Genomic DNA, 13,360 nt, shown 5'->3' with positions numbered 1-13,360 from the left:
TGACCAACACGGGAACCCCAGTGTGAGTCCGAGGGGTCAGCTGTGTAGAGAGAGCAGGGGTTTGGAACATGTGTGTGCGCACATGCTGTTTACTGCATGTGTTCACAAGGATGTTGGTCTGTGCCCACCAAATGATGCATCTGGTCTTTGCTGGGTCTGGATAATGGATGTGTGTGTTCATGTGAGTGCAACATCTCTGAGGATCGGCCATCACCAAGGCACTGCATCGCTCAGTGTTTGGGTGCATTTGTGCAGGTGGGATGCTAGGGTTAGTGAAATTCTGGGGGCCAGAGTCAAACCAGCCTGGGGGAAAAGACCCTCTCCTTTACTCCATCCTCTCCAAAGAGAGCCAAGAGTGCTCCTGAGGAGGGCAGAGCTAGAAAAGCTCTGAATAAATGTTCCTAAACTTTGTAGCCCTGACAGTACCATTAACCTAACCTCTGAAATCACTCTGGAGTCCTTGTGTCTAACGTTTAGTCACTAAATAATCAGCACTGATGGCTCATCTTCATATTACTTAGACCTGACTCACATGTATCACCATGACAACATCCCCCATCTTGCCTCTGCTTAAATATTGTTTAATACTGAAGTTTCATTTAATTACTTTATTAAGGGCAGACACTTAGAAAATAGCTTTTTAAAAGGCAAAAAAAAAAAACCAAAAAAAGTATCTTTAAGTAAAACTGTCTCTTTTCCGAAGACAGATGCGCATCAATACAAAGAATGGTCTAATCTGGCATCTGCTTATTTCTGGAAGGAACCTTGATTTTGCTAATACATTTCTACGCATCAGAGCAAAAGAAAAAAAAGCCATCCCTAAAAAGACAGTTTCAGAGATGCAATCAAGCACTGATAGCAGCATTCAGACACACCTCAGAAAACCTTCAGGAGAAGGAGGATTGCAGGTTTAGTTTTATGTAATTTCATAAATCAATTTATAAAGTAATTTCCTTACATCCGATGAGGTAACTTTGATTTCTGTAGCCAGTATTCATGCTCCAGAAAATAATATGCACTTTTTTTCTATAATTATATGATGCCTATTGTTTCAGCCCAGAGCCATTATTTTATTTAGTACAGAGTCAGGTTCTCCCCAGAGCCTAACTCACAGGCTGATAATGAGTTAGGTGCTCAAAGTAGAGCCATAACGCATCCGGCAACCCACACACCTCCACCCCCGAGCGATCACCCAAGAGATATGCCTCTGCTCCCAGGAGCAGTGAGGAAAAACAGACAGAGAGGTTAAGCAACTCTGTTAGGGGCTCCCAGAAGCCGTCAGCCCGGTCTGGGACTACACGCATGGGCTCTGCCTGCTGCGCTGAGTTGAGCCCTCCCAGGGTGCCCAGGCTTGAGGATGCAGCATGGAGAAGGGGGCAGGGTGGCAAGGCAGGGACAAGACTTGAGACCAGCTCTCTGCCTCCCCACCAGCCACTTGCTTTGGACCCCGGGTGATTGGTAACATTTGGGGGCACAGGAAGGCAGGAGGTGGGCGCCTCCGTTGTCAAACCCAAAGAACGGGAACCAGGGCACACACAGCCCCTGCAGAGAGCCTAGCTCAGCGCCTTGTACAGTCTGCTCAGCGAATGTCTACTGAGGGCTTACTCTGTGTCAGGCCCCGCTAGGCACTGGGGACACAGCAGTGAGCACCAGGCACGAGGGTGGAGCTCACATTCTAGTTGGGGAGACACGTGGCAAACAGTATGCTAAATGGGAGTAAGTGCGTGCCAGGTGCTCCATGGGGGTTACAGATAGGGCCGGCAGATAACAAATGAGCGGACTTGAGGGAGGTAGAGCAAGACAGACTGATAGTCCTGGGGTAGTGGGACAACAAGGAGAAAGTTCCTGAGGGGGCAGAATGCCAGGCATGTTGGAGCAACAGCAAGGGGCCACAGTGCTGGAGAGGAATGAGCAAGGGAGAGTGGAAGGAGACGGGGCGGAGAGGGGACGGCAGGTCATCCCTGCAGACCCTCTAGGGCTGGGACTCCGAGTGAGGGGGGCGTGGCCTGGCTGCGGCGCAGAGGGGCAGAGGCGGAGGACCGTGCGTCTGGCCCACGGCAGTAGCAGTGGAGGCGGTGAGAGAAGGTCAGACTCTGAATATATTGCGCAGGAGAGCTCTACTTTCTCACCCCATGGGGACTGGGCATTTGTTTTGCTTTATGGTTTTCAGGGTTTTTTCTGAGGCTTAAACAAAGCGACGTATGTCAAGATTCCCAGCACACAGTTAGCTCGTGGAGACTGTAAGCTGGTGTTATTACTGGGCACCACTCTGCAGTTGATCTGTGGGAACCTCAGCCTGGGGGCTCTTCTCAGCCTAGGGTCCCATGACCACCCAACCCCACTGAGGTGGCGAGAAGAGTAGGGGGTGCCAGAACCTGAGACTGACTACAAGGAGGGCCCTCCTGTGAGGAAGGGCTGTGGGTATGAAGGCTCAAGAAGGCAAAACAGAGGGAAATGCCAGGGGATCCCCAGCACCAAACCCCTTACAAACAGCTCTGGTGTTGCCCTTTGGGATGGAGTCTGTCCAGGAACCAACCAAGTGAGGTATTGAGGTTCCCCAAGGTGGGGCCGCACCCAGCTCCCCAGCCCTCTTTCGAGATGCCATTCCACCACTGAGACTCCAAGCAAAATGTATTTTCCTGCAGATTTAGGTTTTGACACAGGAAACAGCTTAGATTAGAAATATGTCAGCCCCAGAGCTGACTAACCATTAACTTTTCATAAGCAACTCAGGTATGAACCCTTTATGTCTCTGTTATGGCACAGGACAAACAAGCTATCTGGTATTTTATTTTTATTAGGGAAGCTTCCACTGCGTGATAGAAATGGGGCTTTTTACAGCAGAGCAATGTTTCAGAGAAAACTCTAAGGGTTTCTTACAGCAGCCTTCTCCAGTATTTCACTCCACTGGGAGCACTTCTGAGTATTTTTTCCTTGATACTGAAAGCAGGCTGCATGCATCCACTCTCCACCTTCCAACCTGTGCCTTAACCCAAACCTCTCTTGGGCCTGCACCCTTCATTGGGTTAATTAGCCCAAAAGCATCTTTAAAGGACTCATGATGGTTGTGGCCGGGCCCTTGGACAATCCTTGTGCCACACTGACTGGTGGCCTTCCGTCCCTCCTGCCACGAGATTGCTTCTGTGGAAAAAGGAAGCTCAGGAAGGACAGGGAGAATGACGGGAGGGATGGTTTGGTGTTGTCTCCAGGGGGTCAAGAGGAGTTTTGCATCTTCTGTTAATAGTAAGGAAAGTAGCAGCCCCCATGTATGTCACACTTCCCACACTGGAAAATGTACTCGTGGGCATTCTCTTGCCAGATCTCCCCATTACCCCAGGAGGCAGATAGGGCATATAAATTGTCCACAACTTACAGGTGGGGAAGCCAGTGCCCAGAGGGATGAGGGAACATTGGTCAGTGCCAGAGTTCAAGCTAAAACCTGAGTATCTTGAGTGCCAGCACTGGGCTTCCCCCATCACTCCTCACACCTAGTACTGCCCAGCCCTGTTTCTCACCAGGGAGCCAGGACCTCCTCTGTCCCATCAGCTCTGAGCACCACACCTCGGAGATGTTTGGTAGCTAAAGCCAAACATGATGAAAGGTCTCCCTGAAACACCGGTAATTCCATTCCCCAGCATGTCTGCAGTTGGTGCCTGGACAGGGCCAGCGTTGTGCATTGTTCTGCAGGAGACAAGGCAGCTGGCTGGAAAGGCCCTGGGGGAGTGCTGTGTGCCCAGTGCTCACCAGGGGCCTCTGACCAGCTCAAAGCCCCCTCCTGCCCATCCCTCCCCATGTGCTGGCCAAATAGGATCCCACTCTGTGAGGCTGCAGAGGTCACAGGGACAGGGCTTACTGAGTCATTTCTCATGGAACCCCTGGCATCAGCCCCTCCTGCTCTCTAGTACATCCCTGCCCTTGTTTTTTGTTTGCCCTCATTTTCCTCAGAGTTCAATTTCCCTTCTCTTCGGTTACCCAGATCTCTGTAAGCTGCCTGAAATTATTTGGAGATGGAGGTGAGATCTAAACCAGTGGTAGGCAAACTATAGCCCATGGGCCAAAGGCAGCCCACCACATTTTTTTAAATAAAATTTCATTGGAACATAGTGATACTCATTAATTTAGGCATTGGTATGGCTATTTTCATGCTACAAGGCAGGGCTGACTAGTTGACAGAAACCCTATGGCCCAGAAAGCCAAAAACGTTTGCTATCTGGCCCTTTAAGAAAAAGATGGCTGACCCTAAAGGAGGCCGCCCTCCAGAGCCTCTCAACAGGTGGACAAGAGCTGAGGAAACCAGCCAAGCAGCAGCACAGGAGGGGCAGGTGAGCCCAGTTGTAGAAATGGAGAGGGAGGGTGCTGGGGAAGGTGTTCAAGCCAGACCTCACAGAGGAGGTGAACAAGATCTTAAAAGGATGTATAGGGTCTGGGCAAGCAACACGGAAGAGACATGGAGGTCCTGCTGCCCAGCCCTGCAGGGAGCTCTGGCTGAGTAAGGGGGCCAGGCAGAAAGGAAGTCTCTCGCAGCTACAGGGTTTCTGTTTTCCTGCAAAACCAGAGACCTGGCTATGCTTCCCAGGCTACTCAGCAGAGAAGCCAATCTTGTTGTCTTCCTTGCCCAAGCAGGACTTTGGAGAGGACGACTCCCTCTACATCACCAAGGTGACCACCATCCACATGGGCAATTACACCTGCCATGCCTCTGGCTACGAGCAGCTGTTCCAGACCCACGTCCTGCAGGTGAATGGTTAGTAAATGGCTCCATGCATGTTGTCCCCCCAAAGTGTTCCCAAACGCTGCTCAGAACAACCCTCCTCCCCTCCTGCATTCTGACTTCTTAAAGAAATACCTGACCCCAAAATGTCCCATCTTTCCTGTAAGTAAAGAGGGACTGGGGAGCGGGGTGGGCAGGCAGGGGCAGAGTCTGCCAACTCATTTCCTGGTCTGGCTTTCCCCAAAGCCTCCTCTGATGAAGTGAGTCAAGGTGGGAGGGGGTGAGTCACTTAGGCAGGTCGCACCCAGCATCTCCAGCAGGCCCCTGTAGAATGTGGAGTGTGCCCTGTAGGTGATGTTACCAAACCGAACTTGGGTCCACCCGCCTGCTCAAGGTAAAGCCAGTCTACTGACACTGGATTGTGGTGAAGGAAAGTGCAGCGTTTACTGGAGGGTGCCAAGCAAGGAGTCCAGGCAGCTAGCGCTCAAAAGGACCCAACTCCTGAAGGCTTTCAGGGAGAGGTTTTCAAAGACAGGGGGTTGGGAGGGGGGGTGCTGTGGGGCGCGTGATAAGCTCGTGGATGTTCTTTTGATTGGTTGGTGGTGAGGTAATCGGGAGTCAACACTGTCAACCTTCTGATTCCAACCGGTCTGGGTTCTATGTACTTGTGGACAGCATAGAGTTAACTTCTTCCACCTGGTGGGGGTTTCAGTATCTGCAAAACAGCTCAAAGCACACGGCTCAGAATGTTGTCTATAGCCCTTGAGGAGGAACTAAATGTCCTTGACTTTGTTTAATGACTAAACTATTATTATTTTGTCTTGCTTAACTGTTTTCCTTTCTGCATTTTCTCACTTGTCTGAGTAAATTTATTCTTTGGCACTCAGGGCAGGCCTGGGAGTCTAAAGGTTTTCTATAGACAAGAGGCAGGTGGAGGACATGGGGGTTGGGGAGGGAGTCTGTCCCGGGAAGGCCCCATAGGGTCCTGCTCGATTACAGTGACATGGAGATGGCAAGCTGTTGTGGTCTTGATCCAGTGAGAAGCAGACACTGTCTAGAACATGCCACTCCTCCTCCAGGTACTGTGGACCCAAATCACTTATCCAGTTGGGAGGCCTTACTTTCTGCAAAAGGGTCTGCTTCCCACCTCCCTCCCCCAGAGGCTTAACGAGCCTCAGCTTGGGCCCAGCGAAGCAGAACCTCAGCAGGCTGCCGCAGGTTTTCTCTGCTTCTCACAGGCCCCTGTGTTGCCAGGACTCCCAGAAACTGAGAAGAATTAACCCCTGCTGCTGACCACATCAACAATTACAATAGTTTTCTGAGACTTTCTCTGGCCAGCCCCTGGGCTAACACATCACATGGACTCTCCCAGTCGGTATATTTTAACCCACTTTATGGATGAGTCTCTAGGTAAGGTCACTTTCCTGGGGTCACACCACCGGTAGGTGTCATTCTAGACCCAGGGCTTGTGCTCTGCCCTCTGTCACACGGCTGGCCACTCCAGCCATCACAACAAACAAGCCATCACAGTGCCATGGCAGATCAGCACTCCAGGGAAATTAGACGTGTCCAGCCACACCCAGCTGGGCATCACTGCTTTCACCAAGCAGGCCTGAGCAGGGCGTCTGTGCACCAGAGAATAATGTGAAAGCTCCAAGTCAGCCCCAGACCCTTTGTGCCAGCTGTGTCCAGGGCTTCTGCTCTGATAAAGTATACACGGTGTTGAGAATAATTACATCATGAGGTTCAATGTCACTTACCTCTGGGATCCTGGGTGACAGGCCATTTAAGGACAACAGAGTGAGCTCAGCTTGCCTCTACATTTGTCTTATAGGATGTTTTAGGGATTTTTATGTTCATATGTGCCGAAGCCGTATTTTATTAGTATTTCCCTTGAGCTGGGACATATTTAATCCTTTGGGGCTTTGTGGCTGTGTTTGTTGGCTTGAATCAGGGTGTACAATGAAGTTTCTGGATTTCATCAGAAATAACCCAGGGGTTCCCAGTTATAACACCCCTGGGTGAGTCATCCCAGGCTGCCATTCAGAGGCCAGCCTGATGTGCAGCAGGCGGGCAGTGTCTGGGCTGCTCCCTGAGAAGGGCTGCTCTGGGGGCGGGGCATGTACTCTGCAGTGTGAAGAGGGCTTTATCATCTATAGCTGGAAAGTGGTGCCCAGCCTTGTACAGTGTTGGTGAATGTGGGCTTGCACAACTCCACACGGTTTGGCCCAGGTCCCTCGGGTCCTCAGACCAGCCCAGCCTAAAAAAGGGAAATCACCCAGGATTCCCAGATCCTCCATCCAGCCCTTCGCATCCTGCCCCCATCTCATAAGAACCGAGGGTACAAGGAGAGGGCTTGAGCCTGGTCCCCTTCATTTCCTCCAGAACAAATCTGTGGGGAAGGGAGGGGATCCACCAGCCCAGGAACCAGAGTAACTCATGAGTGAGAGCCTGTCCTCGCCTCAGGCGCCTGCAGGAGACTCTGTGGTCTTAAACACCTTTAATACACGAATGGCAGGTCCACGGTGCTGGGAGGGCCCTTCTGCCTCCTGTTCCCCCAGAATTCTGAGACAGAGCTCATGGTGGGAATGAGCCATTTCCTCCCTCCCGGTGCTGAATCCAGGAGCAAGGCCCAGGCCCACGGACACCATGTATTGCTGGGCTGAAAGTAGAGACTGGGCTGCTTCCTGTTGCCACCCGAGTGGGGAGCGGACTCTGCAGCTGGCACTGGAGAGCCTGTTGAGCCTCCCCAGGCACTCCGCTCCTACCCACCCCCCAGCCCAGCGATTGCTAAAGAGGCTGCTTAGGGCCCAGGGGCGTCTAACTGGCAAAACCTCCCCACTGAGATCCAGAGAGAGGCCACCTGAGATCCATTTCCTAATTGCTGAGAGATTTAAGGCTTCTCTTCCAGCCGAAGTACTAGAGTCAGCGGCAGCATGCTAGGACCTCTGTATTTTGCGGTGGGCTTTCCACCTCATTCCATGGCTTACTTCGCTCAGTTCCATGACGGCTGGGCTGGGCCATTAGGGTGGGCCTCACTCCAGGAGCCCACAAGGTCCCTGGGCTGGGCTGACCCCCAGGCACTTGGGGGTGGCATTTGGGTCCATGAAGCAGCTCCCTCATGGGAGCACCATACTAAGGTAGATCTGGTGTTGCCTCCCAAGGACATGAGTCCGTTGCCTGCTGACCAAGGAACAAGACATGAGGTTTTCAGAGTATTCCAGAAGTGAAGTGTGCTGTGCTGACTGAGAGGGAAAACCTCCCTATCTGTGTGGGAAGGTGGGAAGATGTCATTGAAAGTAAAATGGTACGAAAGACACAATTACAGTAGGAACATTTACTGAATAATTACTGGGCAGCATCTCTGTTTCACAGATGAGGAAACTAGGGCTCAGAGAGATTAAGTGATCTGCCCAGGAACCCCAGCCCTACAATTAGTATATAACTGCAAAATGGATCTTGACACCAAAGCCTAGACTCTTGACGCCTTCTCCGCCCCATCCTCCCCTTTGGGACATTGCACTGTTGCTGTTGGTGAATCCAGATGTGGTCGTTCAGCAGGTCGGTGTTGATCTGCTGTCGAGCGGGGGCACACTGTGGGGGACCGGGGACAGGAACCCTGCCTCGTTTATCCCTGCCCCTGGTGCTGAGCTCACGCATGGTCAGAAACAGCTGGCTTAGCGAGCATCCAATGAAGGACCCACAGCGTAGATATAAGGGCAGGCCCCGCCTGCAGCAGGACTGAAGTTGATGACCTGCACGGCTTGGCCGTCCAGCTCCAGGTGGGCTTGGCAGATCACTGTGCAGATGCCCGATGCTGCTCAGGTTCCCAGGGGGAGACCCAGGAGGGCTGGGCTGCTGCGGAAGGCTCACCGAGGCGGTGGGCACGGGGGGCTTCCGGGCAGGAGGACTGGGAAGGTGAGAAGGCACCGTCTGTGCTCGGGACAGAAGGAGCACTGCTTTGCTGAGACATCTCGTGGAGAAGATGTGAGAAAGCTATAACAGATTCATCTGTGGGATTTGTTCCTTTTCGTCAGTCATCCCAAGCGTGAGTCAAAAGCATGAAAGATGTCCCAGAGCAGCTTGAGTAGAATTGGTGGGGTCACCCAGCTGTGCTGTGGGTGGTGGGATTTGGTCCCCTCTTGGCCTGGAAGATGGCCTGTGGCTTACTGAGCCGAGGCAGTGCCCAGGACACACAGACAGGGAACAATGTTCTGTCGTTTCCTTCTCCTTGCTTCTCCTGAGTCAGAGGGAGGACAAGAAGGGGAGGATGATGAAGCGGGGAGAGGAGGCCCTGCCAGCTCCCTGCCTCTCTGAGGGCTCAGAAGACTCCATGTGAATGGCAGGTGTTCTGGGGAGGCAATGTGTGGCCAGTGGGCCCAAGAGACAGGGATACCGCACATGCGAACAGGAGCTGGGTGGCGCTGTTCCACCCAAGGCACGGCGCAGACCCGAGCTGGAGACACCTCTGTCATAGGGTCAAGACATGAACTCTGAGCCAGAGAGACCTGGATTCAAGCCTAGTACCTATCCAAGTACTGGTACTTCCTTGACATACATCTTTGGCGAGTAAACTCACGTGTAAAATGGGAATAACAATAGTGCCTCCTCCCTTATAGGCCTGATGAGATAGGATATGTGTCAAATGCTTGCGAAATGCCTGGCCGGATATAATTCAAAGTCCAAGATGGGACAGATATGGGGGAGATTTTGTTTTGTCTCAAGCCATATTTAACTGTAGTTGGCGGACACAGATGGTCTGAGCTGGTAGCCCCTCAGAGACCTTCCAGCTCATTATACAGATGGGAAAATCAAGACCCAGAGGAAGTTGCCAAGCCAGGAATAAAGTACAGACTTCTCCCTGGAGCTGCCTCACTCCCTGGTGGCAGGGGCCGGGCTCCATATACAGGCTGGGTCACCATCTTCTGGAGCTTCTTCTCCATCCGGGACTCTGTCTTGACCTGGTTTTGCTAAAGGAAGCCCTTCCAGGCAACTACTTCCTTTCTCAAGTTATTAGTATAACTTCCCCGTAGACCAGACCCCCCAGAGATGAGGCCCAAACACTGACATGATTTATAACTTCACGCAAACTTCCCACATTGCTTCCATAGGAGGAACAGAAACTTCAGAAATAAATGATTAATCCATTAAATTAAAAACACCCTCAACCTCCCCACAGTTCAGACAAGTAGCGATTCATTCCCAAAGCACAACAGTAATCTCTCAAATCTGTCTATTACTCCAGCTTGGTACTTTGGTGAATGTGCCTCTTACTTAAGACATATTTATGCTGCCTTTCACCTTGGAAATGATTGATGTTTCCCAAAGAAAATGTGCCTTTGTGTTGTGTATTGAAATATTTTCATGGGAAGGTTTTGCAAATTTAAAAGAAAATGAATGTGTTTATCCCAGATACATTAATTCGAATGCTTTTTAGTGTGTGAATTAACACAGAGGAAGAGGGGAGATCAGGGCCAGAGGAAAACAGTTGGGCCTTTGCCTTGCTGCTGGCAGAAAGCTGTGTCTCCACCCGATCCCTACCCTGGGAAGGGTAGTTTCTCACAGAGAAAATGCAGGACTTTTTCTGACAGGACCCTGGCCGAGCAGGGGCCAAGGGTACCAAGGTCTTTGATGCCTCCCTGCCCAGGGTTCTCCTTAGGCCCTTCCTGTCCTGGCAGGAGGCTGGATCAGGGCTCTGGCTGCAGTGCTCTCTTCAGAGCCCGGGGCCTGTTCCACACCAGCTGCAGTCTTAGCGATGCCTCATCACACGTGAGGAGGACAGTTGGGTCCTGGAGGCAGTGGCTGAGCTTCTACCCAAATGATGGGATGATTATTTTTTCCCTCTAACATCCTATTGCCAGTTTTCAACTTAGCAAAGGTCAGGTCAGGGCAAAACGGGCTTCTCAGTGGAGCTCCTTGGTACTCCGGGGTTTGCCTTCCATGTCACAGGCCCGCTCATGCCAGGCATGGAGCTGGGAAGATCCAGGAGGCTACTGGCCCCGATCTAGCCAGGGGTCTGGGCCTGTGTGCAGGGCCCCCTCCCATTGCTGCTGACTGGGCTGTGCTTCTTTGGCCTCTTCCACGCCAATCCCTCAGGAACCATAGGAGGGGAGGCCCAAGCCACTGGCTCACGGAGGGGCAGCAGCAGCTTCCATCCCCGGGAGTCCACCGTGCATGCTCACAGACGCACACACGCACACACACTGGGACCCAGGCCCTGCCCCACCCCTCCCACGTGCCCCTGCCCCGTGAACTTCTCTCTCTCTGCTATGCCCACCCTGCCTCCTTGACTCCACTGCCCTGCACTGATTGTTCCCTTGGCTAAGAATCCTCCCTCCCACCCCCCTCTCCCCGCTCCGCCCTGCCTTGCTGCCAACACCACCTCATCCTTCGCTGTCGTCATCATTCATTCAATAAGCATTTACTGAGGTTCTCTCCATGCCACTCACCAGGCTGAGCACTGAAAACAGCAGTGGACAGACCAAAATCCCCATCCTCATGGAGCAATTCAGAGGGTGGAAGATACTAAGGAGGAAAATTTTAAAACAGGAGGGGATAAGGAGACTCAGATAAAAGGTGGAAGCTTTAGGTATGACGGCAAGTAAAAGCCATACTGAAAAGATGACATTTGTGTCCACTTGGTGGCAAAGTCAAATGTACCTCCAAAAGATCTTGGTCTGAGCACCTGGAAAAGTAGAGGCCATTCACTGAGAGGAGAGGATCGTGGAGGAGCAGGCTTGGAGAAGAAAGATCTGGAGCTCGTGGGGACGTGATAAACGTGTGATGTCGCGCAGCCCATGGGGTATCTAAGTCTGGAGTTGAAGGAACAGGTTTGACTGGCGGTATAAATTTCCGATGCCTCACAGGGGGGCTGGTATTTAAAGTCAATAGACCAGAATAGATGCTGAAGGAGTGCAGACAGAGAATGTCCAGCAGCCGAGCACGACAGCACTGAGAGCCTGGGGGATGAGAAAAAGCAGCAAGGAAGGCAGAGAAGAAGCCACAGAGACAGGAAAACTAGGAGTATGGTGTCTGGGGCCAAGTGGTGTCTGGGGCCAAGGAGGAGGAGTGATCAGCTGTGGTGAATGCCACCGGCACGTCAGGGAAGGTGAGGAAAGAGAACTGGCCATTGGGTCAGGGTCGGTGTGGGGGGGGGCACTGTGGTCCAGAGCAGAGCCATTTCCACACGTGGTGGGGAAAGGTCTGCCTGGAGCTGGCTCCGGGGGGATGGGGAGGAGATGTGAGAGCCACGAAGTATGGACAACTCTCCAGGGTATTTCCAGGAAGAAAAACGGGGCAGAGTTGGGGAGAGAAGCTGGGGTAAAGAGGTTTGGGGATTTTTTTCCAAGATGGAAATTAAAAGCGTTTTATGGACTAATAGGAAAGATCCAGTAAAGAGGGGGAAACTGATGCAGGAGGGAGAGAGAAGTGCTAGAGGGACGTCGTGGACAGGACGTGAGGGGATGGAACCTAGGAATGAGGCTCGCGGGACAGGAAACTCAAAACTGGGTCCTTTTCTGGGGAATGGAAGGAGGATGGTCTGGCAGTGGCAACACCTGCCCCACCTCCCAGCCCATGGGGTAGGGGACGGGGCGGGGGGACAAGTGTGGGGAGAGAGAGCCACATCCACTTAAAAGGCTGCAAGAGAAGGAGTGTCACCAGGTTTCCGTCTGAGCAAGAAGGTGAGGAACACTCACAGAGGAGTTTAAGGATAGAGGACGTTCTGCTGACGGCAGAACATGAGTTCTAGAAGGCACAACAGAAGGTTTGGGGGATGGTGGATGCCCCAGCGGCCTAGGCTCTTGTAGACTGACAGGATCCCAAATCAAGGGCATGAGGGAAAGGGCCCTGATGGTCCTCAGTTGGAGATGAGGAGACTGGGGACAGGGGCCACTGGGAGGTGGAGGACGCGGGGTTCTGAGGGCCATCTTTAGTCCTGCTGATGGAGGGATGGAGGTCCGAGGAGGAGTGGTCATAGCCCCCAGGATGACTTCGGCTCCTGGAGACCTCCAGGCCAGCCAGGGTTTCCTCGCTCTCAGCAGACATGAGCTGTCTTCTAACCCCTGCCACTGGAGGCCCGGGTGTCTTTGCCCAGCAGATGGTCCTTTGTTTTTAAGTGAATGGATGGTTCCACTCCCTTGACTTTCAGTCAGCTTTTGTCTTGTTGTAGAACAGCGCCACCTATTTCAGTTCAATCGGTCTGCAAGAGCTTCCAAGTCAGGGCTGACCCTGGGTCTCACCTGGAACCTGACAGGTAGAAGCAAATCTCCCAGCCCCAACCAAGACCTCCGGAATCAGACACTGTGGGGTGGGCCCAACATTGTTTTAACAAGAGCCCCCGCTCCAGCCAGGGGATGCAGATACACACTCAAGTGTGACAGGTTCCTGGGTCCACAGATTCCCATCAGAGGGCAGGACAGAGGCAAAGGCTAGTCTTCAAGCCTTGTGCTGGCCACTGGGCACCTCACTGAGGAGACTGGTCCACAAACCACCAGTTCACTGGACAAACCTACTATCAATAAAGGGGTAGGCCCCACAGGCATAAGGAAAGCCGATTTCCTTTGTGAGGTGGAGAGAGTAGATCCAAGTGCTCTATTCTAATAAGTCTTCCCAGACCCCTGTCCCTATGTCCCCAAAGCTCCCTTCTGG

General features: G+C 52.4%; 1 protein-coding gene across 3 annotated transcripts in view; it reads left to right on the top strand.

The window, feature by feature from the left end:
* FSTL4 (follistatin like 4) overlaps positions 1-13,360 on the top strand; it is a 440,571-nt gene that overhangs the window by 385,344 nt on the left and 41,867 nt on the right. For all 3 annotated transcript variants that reach the window (XM_029215752.1, XM_029215751.1, XM_029215753.1), the window contains one exon: positions 4,624-4,744. In XM_029215752.1, coding sequence (XP_029071585.1) covers positions 4,624-4,744 — 121 coding nt within the window. The remainder of the gene's footprint in view (positions 1-4,623; positions 4,745-13,360) is intronic.

Source organism: Monodon monoceros, unplaced genomic scaffold, assembly GCF_005190385.1.
Source record: "Monodon monoceros isolate NGI ecotype Baffin Bay Population unplaced genomic scaffold, NGI_Narwhal_1 Super_Scaffold_12, whole genome shotgun sequence".
Taxonomy (NCBI): domain Eukaryota; kingdom Metazoa; phylum Chordata; class Mammalia; order Artiodactyla; family Monodontidae; genus Monodon; species Monodon monoceros.
The sequence above is the reverse complement of the archived record's forward strand: the minus strand, read 5'-3'. Positions and strand labels throughout refer to the sequence as shown.